Here is an 11820-nt window from a genome sequence, read left to right on the forward strand (position 1 = left end):
GATTGCAAGTGTCGTTGACCTGAACCCGAGGCAACTGTGGATGGCACACCCACCTTTAACCATGGTTCTATCGTTACTATCATTGTTCATACTGCCGTATCAAAATCACTGATGTATAAAGTGTGAGAATAAAGAAGTGATTTGTGTGAAGTTTGTTTTATTTCAAGTTATGTATTGCTTGAGGACAAGCAACGTTCAAGTGTAGGGATATTTGATATTGCTCCAAACGAACATATATTTAGTCGCAATATCATTCCAAAATGTAATGTTTTTAATTGTAATTTCCTTATTTTTAGTTGTAATTGTTTAAATAAATAAGTGCGAAGACGAAAGACGAAGATCGCTCGAAACTGAAGATTTAAAGATTAAAACGAAGATTTAAAAGGCGAAAACGTCCAAAATGCTCAAACGTACAAGTTACACTCCAAGTGGTTTAAATTATCGAAGAAAAACGTCTAAAGATTGACAAGAACGCAAGTCGCGGAACGCAAATTACACGATATTAAATTGTACGAAAAGACGTTCGAGAAACCGCAACCGAGACATAAACCGGGCGTAAACGTACGAAACATCGGAGCCAAAATTATGAGTCAACTATGCACATAAATATAATATAATATATATATAATTATATAAATTATATATATTATATTTATATTTAAAAAATATGTCGACAAAGAAGCAAACAAAAAAATCCTGAGCTGGAAAAGGGGGCCATGCGATCGCATGGCGTGGAAGGCTATTTTCCATGCGATCGCATGGTGTCCTGTAGCAGGCCACATCTCTATAAAAAGTCAGTTTGCTCGAGTTTTATGTACACTTTCTTTTCATTTTCATTTCTGTAAACATAATATATATATTTATAATTTTAATTTTAATTTAAGTTTATTTTAATAATAAGGTTATTGTAACGTTTAATTTACGGGCTTTAAGTCGGAGTTCTGTCCGGGTACCGCTACGCTAATTATATTACTTTTTACCGTTCCAACTCGCTGTAAGTCTCCACGTCCCAACTTTATTTTCGCGTATCGTTATTATCGTTGTTATTACTATCGTTATTTATTATTTATTATTGTTATCGTTTATTATTATTATTACCATGTCCATTTTTTATAATTTATATTTTTACGCCGTTATAATGTCCAACTAAATATCCATAGTGGTAACTAAAATGTAGAACCTCTGGACAAATGGATTGAACCATATTATAATATTATGATGTAACTTTGACTATTTTTAATATTAAGTTTAATCACCGACCCATTGTTATATAATTTAATATTTTCACCCCTATCACATAATTTATTAAAATTGATAAACGAAAGTGCATTAAACTGACATAAATTATGCTTCATCACCTCGGTGATCTAGACGGACATATGGACAAATTATTGACAACAATTTAGAAGTGTGATTCGGTGGTTTGGGTAATATTACAGATTATATAATCGTGTAATTATAAAAAGGGTAAGACCGTTATAATTTTGGTTTTAACGAAAGTAAAAACTGGATTAAATCTTAATTTAAATAGTCGGGGTATAATTTAATTCGCTAAAATGAGATCTAAACGAAAGTGAGATTTAGTTTTAGTTGATTAAATCTTTATAAATCGAAAGATAAAATATAAGGATATATATTAAAACATCGTAATCGGACTTAAAAACAATCCATAAATCCATAGGGGACATATTTTAGTAGCCACTACTTTACCTTATTTTAAATCTCTTCAATTTCACTTATTGCCATATCATAAACTTTAATTACTTTTTACTATTTTGCTATATTTCCATGAAAAACCTTATTTCTTCTACTTTGTTAAATTAGTTTAAATTGTATTTTTATTGTCGTTAATTTAGTTATTTTGTTTTAGTTAAATTTAATTTCCGTTCAATTAAGTAGTAAACGCTAATCCAAAATCCCCCTTTTAAATAGATTAACTTTTAGCAATTAAAAAATCTTGAAAACTCCATCTCTCTGTGGAACGAACCGAATTTACCAAATAAACTATTACTATACGGATAGGACAAAGTTGCCTATATGTGTGAAATCAATCCGAAATCATAAGAACACCATATAATCATAACCAATTCGTGTAATAAATTCAATCTAAATCCGATCAAAATAAAAGGACACGATCGAGCACATCATAACACATAAAAGCTCCTACATTCACTTAACCCATCCCCTTTGTGTTATGTTCGACAAGATCCTCTCAAGGTTTGGGAACATGACATTCAAGTACAATGTCGATGCGGCCAAACCTATTCTCTGATAACAAGTTGCAACACCGTACTTTTTTTTAAATAACACAACGGAAGTCTTATTTACAAAACATGCACTTATGTACTAACATAAACGTAATTATTACAAATTCATTCATAAATACATTGTTATCAAACAACCGGTGTTACGTTAATATCTGATTTCATATAGACAACATCAGAGTTCTAGACTTGTCGAACACAACCCAACACGCCCATCTTCTCCCATGTCCACAAAAGCAAAAGACCTACAACCTGCAAGGGGTAAGGTGGAGGGGTTAGTACGAAGCTAAGTGAATGGACTAATCTAACAGCTAAAGCACATATGTACAATCACTAGAACATGCAGCATCAAATTAGGCAGACAGTTAATCAAATAACCACTAGAACATATAGAAACAGAGTGATCTACCATTAGCATACAACATAAAAAGCAATACAAATATAATATCATACAATAGCCAACAATCAACTAAATCCAAAGACCACCAAAGCATAAAAAATATCTACATCAACAGTCAATCCAAAGCAACCGTAATAACTACAAAAAACGGTCAATCAAAAGCAACCGTGTGGGTAATCTGAAGTAACCCCTTGAGAGACTCGGCGGCCTGGCCGGGCCAACGACCCCAGTTGATCAGACTAGAGTCTACCGAAAACTCATAACTCTGTATCACTAGTATAAGTCTTCCACACGCGACGAACACGTGATTCCAACTTATACTAATCATACAACATCAATGAGCCTGACTTGATCAGAAGCAAGGTTGATCTCTCCCGACTTGATCAGAAGCAAGGTCGGTCCAATAAACGCGTGAGGCCATAGTCAACAACACACAACGACATTGGTTCGAAGCATAGCAACTAGGTCAACGGTCTAGGTCATGTCACTATATGCCTTAATGGCTAAATTAACCCACTCACCGAATACCAGCACGAGAAGAACTTAAAGGTCTTATATTTCTGAGTCCACTTCTCCTGATCACCTGGAAACATCATAAACCAAGTCAGTATAGTGTTCTAATCAATAATACCATTATAATTGATTCATACTATAAACTAGGTCATATCATCATTTAATCATCATATTATAAGTCTACAACATAAATTCATTCAATATCGACATTCGGGTGAGTGCGAAATAAGACAATAACGTTAAAACCTCGCTTTTCGATCCAAATACAGGTTGATCCAGATTATTAAAAGTTTACCATTGAAAATTACTCATCAATACGATTCCAACGATAGTTTATTCATCAAAAACGGAGTTACAGTTTGAAAGTTATACCCTTTTCAATTTTACCAAAAGCTGACAAGTGCTCAACCGCGTGGTTGAGCCCTCAACCATGTGGTTGAACCCTCAAACGCGTGCTCAACCGATTGATTGAGCTGTCAAAAGTGTGGGAGATGAAGATCAGCTCTAGCTCGCTGTTTTCGCATTTTTTGACCCCAAATCTTGATTTTTGCTCAATCTGATCATGAAACCACTTCAAAACATCATATAACAACTATAGAACATAAATCTAACATCAATTAACATATATAAACACTTTTCATCAAGATTAAGCATCAAAATCAAACTTTTTACTCAAGAACATAAAAATCTCAATTTCTAACAATCAAAGCATGGATTCAACAAGACAAACCTGAGATGATGCTCACTATGATGCTAGAAATTAGTCTCTAAAGTCTCTTAGTCCAATTTCAAGTTTAGATCAATTGGGCTTTCAAGAGTGAAGGAGTTAGGTACGGGATGTGTGTGTGGATATTTCTAGAAAATGAAGGAAATAAGCTGAATACATACACTTTAATGTGTTATAATCTCATGCTCCACATCACACGGGTATTTATCAGTTATCTGGAATCTCACGCACCTCATTAGGCGGATCTAACGGAGTCCAAATTAAACAAACAAACCTTTTATGTAACCCTTGTCACGAATTGGTCTCAACCAAATAGTCAAACGACTATAAACATTCAATTATAAAATCAACATTATAAATGCACATAGGGGCAAAATGGTCATTTTCAACTAGGCTCGTTTTGCGGGTGTTACAAACTCTTGACTCATATACTCACTTCTTTTATCAGAGCGAAGTGATTTAATGGTCTTTCCAAGCTGATTATCTACTTCATTTTGGATGACTTTTGAATGTTTCCAAAACTTCATGTTTATGTTCAACAATTAAACATAACCATATGTGCTATAATCATCAATTAATATAATGAAGTAAGATTCACCATTCTAGACATTGTTCTAAAAGGGCCACATACATCAGTATGTATTTGTCCTAAAAGATCTTTAGCTCTTTCACCTAAATCACATAAAGGAGTCTTTGTCATCTTTTCATATAAATATGACTCGCATACATCAAATGACTCATAGCCAGTTGATTCCAAAAGTCTAATTGATTGGAGTTTTAAAGTGTGATGTTTGTTTATATGACCAAGGCAACAATGTCATTGATAGGTCTTATTCAAGTCTTGCTTGAATCGTTTGACCGTACAAGTATACACAGAATTCTCATTTGAAATCACACCACGCATATCAATTTCAAAAATACCATCACGTGGATAGGTATTAAAATAAAAAATATTATCCTTAGAAATTGAAACACAAAAGTGTGTAAATGAAAGTTCAAAACCAACATCTTCCAAACTATGTAGCTCGTAATACTATGAGCGTAATGCCATTGTTTCAAAAAATCAATGAGGTCACTTGGAAGAGTAAGCTTATGGGAATCAATATCTTCAGCAGAAGCTCAATTCCGTTTTGCCAACTCACAAATCCAGTGTGTCTTTTTCAGTTCAATACTTCTTCTCATTCCCTTCATATTGTTACAGATGTGAATGCCACAATCGGTAACAGAAGTCCAGAAATCACTATAAGAAAATATATAACTATATATAAATACACTTGATTGCTAGTCTTACCAGCCGTGACATTTCTAAGCTTAGATTGGAAGATAAGATAATTCCTTCTCCAATGACCAACTTTTCCACAATGGAAACATTCAATGTCTTTTGATAAGTTTTTCTTCTTGGAAAGTGGAATAATCTTCCTATAAAATGATTTGTCATTTTTCTTCCACAAAGTATTTGGCTTATTCTTTTTCACCCTACCACCATTCTTCCTCTGCTCATCGAACAACATCCAATAAGCATTATGCTGAATAACAACAATTGTATCAGCAAAAGGATCGGGTAAGGGTTCTTTAATTTTGTTAAACTTCCCTTTATATTTGAGAACAAATCTCTTACTGCGGTGCTAGTCTAAGAAGTTCGAACATTGAGTTTATCCCTCTCCAACAAAGAAGGTTGTGTTTTGGTTTACAATTTGATTGTTTAACACCTACAACATAAATAAGATTCAATTTAGTATTTTTGATATTGAGCTTTAATAAATTAACTACCCAAATTTTTATATATATTAAAAACAATTAATTTACAAAAGCCGAAGATCCACATAGAGGTTCCATAGCCACATCTATTGATCAGCTAGCAGTTATGGAGTCTATTGGTACCTGGCTCTGATACCACTGGCTCTGATACCACTGATGAAAAATCGTGTGCACTTTTAATCAGATTAACGCAGTGGACAGTTAAAATAATAATCTTTCATTATTTTATCAAACATTCATAAAATTAAATAATCATATATTTAATTAACATTCACACGATTAAACCGTCCAATTAAAATCCAGTTACACCACTAATAATTTTCAAGAATATAAAATCACAAAGTGAGTAAAACGATGTACCTTTCTGAATTGATGTCTACGTGAAGGTAGAAATGAACCATCTTGTTGAAGAGAAAACTACGATCGAAGGGAATGATCGTCTCTTTGGATAGTCCACTACACTTTCAAACAACGTCAATGGATGCTAGTTCAAATCCAAGTAATTTATTATAATAATCAAATTATTATAATAAATAAAAAATACTCCATATATCGATTACTCTTCGAAAACAAATAAAAGAAACTGTGATATTTGTTTATGTCTTTTTCGCAACAACCATAAAATGGGTTTTTTTTCTTCTCGTGAACAAAAGTAGGATTGTTAGAATGACTTTTTATATCGTTATAAAAACACATGGCCAAATCCATATATATATCCATATATATATAAGTAAAGTATATAACCGACTATTTTCGACTTTGTAATACGCGTTACATAATATGAAAAAAAGATATGAAGCATATTTGTAAATTATATATGTAAATCGACTTGCAACTCATTGAAATCCTTTCCATTTTTTGTTCCAACTTGTGCATGAAGTTATTATAATTTTCTTTCAAATATAATTCAATAAATCACAATAAATAATCACTCATTTATTTAATTGATTAATTTAAAATTAAACAATTTAATTTATTTCGTTACTCGGATAATATGTATACATCATATATATTTTTTATTTAACGTCTAGGTGTATATATGTGTGACCCCGAAGGCTCAAATGAATTTAGTCATATAGTCATATGATGTACCTTGCACATCAATCTTACATACACAACCCTACATATAACTGCGATTAGTTCTTAAAATGAAAGTAGATTTTCAAGATATATACTTGAAGGAAATAATATTACATTATACAGTTTGTAGACATGCTATAAAACCATCTAAGAACATCCATAAAACTAAAAAATAAGCCGATATACAACACCATTTATCAAAGTCATTCATTGAATTTACACATTAGATTATAGAAATCCAAGATACAGCTAAAAGCTTTAGCCTTAAAAGGACACAATTTTTGAAAACTATGTAAAGCCAAAAATGGAGTTACATTAAAAATCAACTGTTATTTGCTAAACAAACCTTTAGGCCATTTAAGAAATGATGCTTTCCTTCAAAGTAATAACACTTGTTGCTGCTGTAGAGATATCCGACCCATCAAAGTAGAAGCAAGACACAAAATATTTCCAAAATCATAAAATAAGAATAAGAGTTATAATTTATTAATCATACCAGCAAGGTTTAGCCATCAAATGTTTATTACAGGCTGATAAGTTCTAGTTATTCATTCAAGCATTCCATCAAATAATTGATATACATATTGAACAATAAATTTGCATTCCATCAAACAATGAAGACTTTATGTTGTGTATTTCCTAAATTTCCAGCAGAAATAGACAGCAACAACCATGCATAAAATCATCAAAAATTGTAATACAATCTTTGGAGACTGTATGTCTAATGTACTTTCAGGGAACACAAATGCATCAACATGCCTTTTAGATACTTAAACTTTTGTTTATAGCAATTTACACATTATACCACAAGTTCTAGAAAAATTAAATATTATGTGGAAAATTTAGGCATACCTGATAATAATCGAGTAAACTGCCCATTAATGAGTTCTTCAGAGTTTGCAAATTGGAAAATAAGATCGGGTAATTAGAAGCGGAGTCAAGCTAATAACTTGAAACATACATGAACAGAAGTTGTTGAAACGTGAGTCAGGTAATTAGACTGTATATTACCTATTCAATATCCAGCTCCTTGGCAACTCTTTGAAGAAGAATAATAGCGCTTTCCATTTTTTAGCAATACTTCGGTTACGACATTTATCAGCAACACAATCACATAAGTTTGAGCAATGCCTTTTATTCTTATAACACGCACAACCGCTTCTCATGCACATCATTTTCCGTTTGCATTCACATCGTTGCTCCTTCTTTGATTTAGACTTGCTTTCAAGTTCTTCTCTCAAACTTTGAATCAGAATCAAGTGTTCTGCCATTTCAGTACCCTTTTTCTCAAGTTCTTTTTCTGATTGGCTTTTCAATTCGTTTAGTGATTCGAGCTTCAATTCAAGATCTTTGACCTTTGACTCATAAGTTTCTTCCTTCTTTTCAATTAGTTCCTTTGACGACTTTCTTTCACATTCTGAAATCTCTAATTTACTGTTTAGGTTAACAATCTCTTCCTTAAAACTCTTTGATCTCTAGATCTTTCTCCCTACTCTGCATCTCCAGTTGTCTTTTGAGATTCACAATCTCGTGCTGTAACTCTTTGATCTCTAGATCTTTCTCCCTACAATATACCTGATGTTCTTCAAAAAGATTGGAATAACCACCCTTTACATGTAGAAGCTCCGCCTCCTTCAATTGTTCAATTTGATGTCTCATAGTTTGCATTTGATTAATAGTAACTGGAGCACGGTTTACCTACATGATAAAGTAGTTTATAAAAAAATACCAACAGAAAAATAAGGTGTTCTATTCAATATGTAAGAGAAGTCAAATTCATCTTCTATGAAATTACAAATATTAGATACAATTAATATTAAAATTGGTATTGGTATATTTTAACACAAATTTTTTGAATTTTTTTTTTAAAATATGACATCATAAAATTAATTATACAATGACACGTCATTTTTAAACATACCTCAAAATTTGACACAACGTCATTATAGTCATTTCGTAAATAGTAAAGACATTTATAACATACCTAAAAATTTGATTAATCATCAAAATATTATCATTATTATACTCATTTAGTAGATAGTATAGATAGACATGAGAGATATAGCTATGAAAATTTTAAAACATTTGATATTGGAAGTTTTAGCATTGTATATATTTTTAGGATTTTTCTAACGACATATATATATATATATATATATATATATATATATATATATATATATATATATATATATATATATATATATATATATATATATATATATATATAAAATATTGAGTAAAGTCACTTTCAAACTGGCAGTTATTAAGTTTTGCAAAATGTTTAAGTGACTTACAATAGCTTTGTTTTGAATGTTGCGAGCTCGCTTTGCATAGTTCAGTGTGTTGAGGGTTTCTTCAGCATTCGTAGATAACAGACTTACACAAGCTAAGAGCAAAATACATCAGTTTGATGTTAGTAATTTTGATGTTATACATTTGTAGAATTCTTTAGCTTACCAATCATAACAGTTTTGTTGTTTCCCCCAAGGGAGTCCTGAAATATAATAAAGTATGTTTTACATTATTTCCATATGATGACTTCTGAAAAAAAATAAACTCCAACACATGAGATAAAAATATAAAGCCATACTTGTAAAAGGCGGGTTAATTTACTATCTCTGTATGGAACATGACCCCCTTCTTTCCTCACCCAATGAACTAATAACATTTCCAAGAGCTAACAAACCCTTGTTAATATTGATTCCTAACACATCATAGAACAATAATAGACAATCGTCAATAAACAATCACAAAAAATTACTTTAACTTGCATAATTTTGTCACCTTCTTGCAAACGCACTCCATCAGCTCCTGTTTACTTGGCTCGTTCAAATCCGACGAGTCCACCAGATGGAGTTTAGCGAGCAATATATCATCTCCTATATCACCGTGAATTCTATTCTGTTTCATGTAGATCGTAAAGATTGCATGTGACCGACTGAAACATAAAGAAATATTGGTTAAAACAAGTTTGATACGTACAATGATACATGTAAAACCACCACACAAAAAAAGTTACAACATATCATATTTTTTCTTATTAACGATCCTACCTCATCTTCAAGTTTTCAATTTACAGTATTCTATTTACAATTTTCTACATCATCAATTCTACAAATATACATGTCTATCTCTTCTATCTTTCTAGTCACTAAGGCTCTGCTTCGATTTTACTTCTATAGCAAGTCAGTTCTAACTTTCATAGTACAATATATTTCTTTTTTAATCATCTCTATTTCTAATCATCTTATATCGAGGGGTTTAAGACTAGGTGATTAGCAACTCTTATTTCCATCTTAATCTCAGAGAATGAAAGAAAATGCAGCAGTAGCAGAAAAAATTTATTAAAAAAATAATTTTTCATCTTTAAACTTTGTCAAATCTGATGTCTTAACAAAAAAGGAAGCTCATAATAGCAGCCTAGATATAATAAGGACAACAAGGCTAAAAACATAGCCAAATCGCAGTTTTTTGGTAATAGTATAAATAGGAATAAATTTTTTTTACATTATTCATTCTAATTTGACGTATTGTAAAGAAACAAACCTTAATTGACTATTCATGTTTGTACTCCCAGTCGCACGACACTTTGATCCACACAGCAGAAATGAATCCATCTCGTCTTGTGAAGTAACTTTAGGCTCTATTACACCATCAAGAAAGATTTCACCATTAGCACGTTCCCTGATTTGAATAGGAGCCCTAGAAGAACCGAGTAAGTCAAAGATCTCCTCCTTGAATATTTGAAAAGGGACAAGTTCTACTTTAGCATATTTATTTCCACAAGGTCGGTCTGTAAGGGTGTCATTTCGTACTGTTCTATGATGGTAAATGTGTCGTTTTGTTTCGTTAAACAGTAATGTTTATTTTTATTTTTTTGGCTATTTTACGTTAAGTATCTTGTAACCCAGTTGGTTAACTCGCTGCATCGTGCTACTTACCCACCTCGGTTCGATTATGACTTCCATTTTATTATTTTAGATGTTTTGTGTGCTTTCACGTATGTTGTTTGCAGAGGGTTACGTGTCTGTTTAATGGTTAATTATTATGATTATGCATATATAACTATCCATAATCTCAGCAATTTACTATACTCAAACAGAAGAGCATAGATATTACCGAAAACTATAACAAAAAAATAATTATGCAGCTTTATCTATCTACCCTGTATGAATGTTACCTCATAAGTATTCAAAAACATAAATTGTTACCTCTATGAATGACACATTGATTAAGAACTCGATAGTTCGTTTACTCTCCTCAACTCTTTGGAAAATCTTTGCAATAACCTTGGGGATAATTCCATAACTGCCCTTGCCGTTTGTCCCCATGGTATAAGTTTTACCGGAGCCAGTCTAGCAATACGAAACATCACAAATTATTAATACTATATTATAAGTTGTATGACACTAAAAGTAAAACAAGCCGCATAAATCGGTATCCGGCCATACGCTAAGACCTTGCCATTAAAGCCATGAAAAAGAGCATCCACAAGTGGTGCAACACATTCATAAAATATAAGAAAAGATGAAACCCCTCAACCCCATAGACATGATCAAATGTGAAGGAATGTGAGCCGATTTGCACCTAATTTTCATAAAAACAGTATTTATCATATAATATTCACACAAAACTCTCTCTAGTTATCATATTAAAGTTATCACAGACAAACATAACATATAATTAGAAATTAGGGTTAATGCAATCACCTGAGGTTTTTCGTTAGAAAAATTAACAAGAAGGTTAACCGATGGTGACGGTAGGATATTTACAGCTACTTGAACTAATTGAGACCCATCCATTTCAAACAAGATCACAACCTTAGAACTGAATAGCGCGTAAGAATTACCATTGGTTATAAATTACACGAGTAATTTCACACATATTTTTGTAACGGTGTGTATAATTATTGGCAAGTGTGAAGTGGAGATTAAAAGAAACAGCAAATTACCTTTGAAATCTTGGGTTTTCAACTGATCACGAACTATTGCCAAATTCAGGAACTTTAGTAGGTGTATTATTTTATGTTGTTTGTTAATTTGCTAGTTATTTAAATGTGAATTGTCATGGTTCAA

At 31.9% G+C, this 11820-nt stretch overlaps 1 protein-coding gene across 1 annotated transcript; it reads right to left on the reverse strand.

The window, feature by feature from the left end:
• Window positions 1-8200: 8200 nt before the first annotated feature.
• On the reverse strand, window positions 8201-11547 carry LOC139899869 (kinesin-like protein KIN-4C). The gene is made up of 9 exons (XM_071882696.1): window positions 11455-11547; window positions 11210-11332; window positions 10957-11100; window positions 10292-10479; window positions 9530-9683; window positions 9203-9239; window positions 9040-9131; window positions 8664-8726; window positions 8201-8440 (listed from the first exon to the last, which is right to left on the reverse strand). The coding sequence occupies exons 1-9, from the start codon at window positions 11545-11547 to the stop codon at window positions 8201-8203; spliced, it is 1134 nt and encodes a 377-aa protein (XP_071738797.1).
• Window positions 11548-11820: the final 273 nt, after the last annotated feature.

The sequence above is a fragment of the Rutidosis leptorrhynchoides genome, chromosome 3 (assembly GCF_046630445.1).
Source record: "Rutidosis leptorrhynchoides isolate AG116_Rl617_1_P2 chromosome 3, CSIRO_AGI_Rlap_v1, whole genome shotgun sequence".
In the NCBI taxonomy this organism is placed as follows: domain Eukaryota; kingdom Viridiplantae; phylum Streptophyta; class Magnoliopsida; order Asterales; family Asteraceae; genus Rutidosis; species Rutidosis leptorrhynchoides.

Bases quoted from the DNA above. Each gene is read 5' to 3' on its own strand.
- LOC139899869 (XM_071882696.1), bottom strand. From the start codon at position 11,547: ATGGATGGGTCTCAATTAGTTCAAGTAGCTGTAAATATCCTACCGTCA. The intron at 9,684-10,291 runs GTTTGTTTCTTT...TTTATGTTTCAG, and splicing joins AACATGAATAGTCAATTAAG to TCGGTCACATGCAATCTTTA. The intron at 9,132-9,202 runs GTAAGCTAAAGA...TTTTGCTCTTAG, and splicing joins CAACAAAACTGTTATGATTG to CTTGTGTAAGTCTGTTATCT.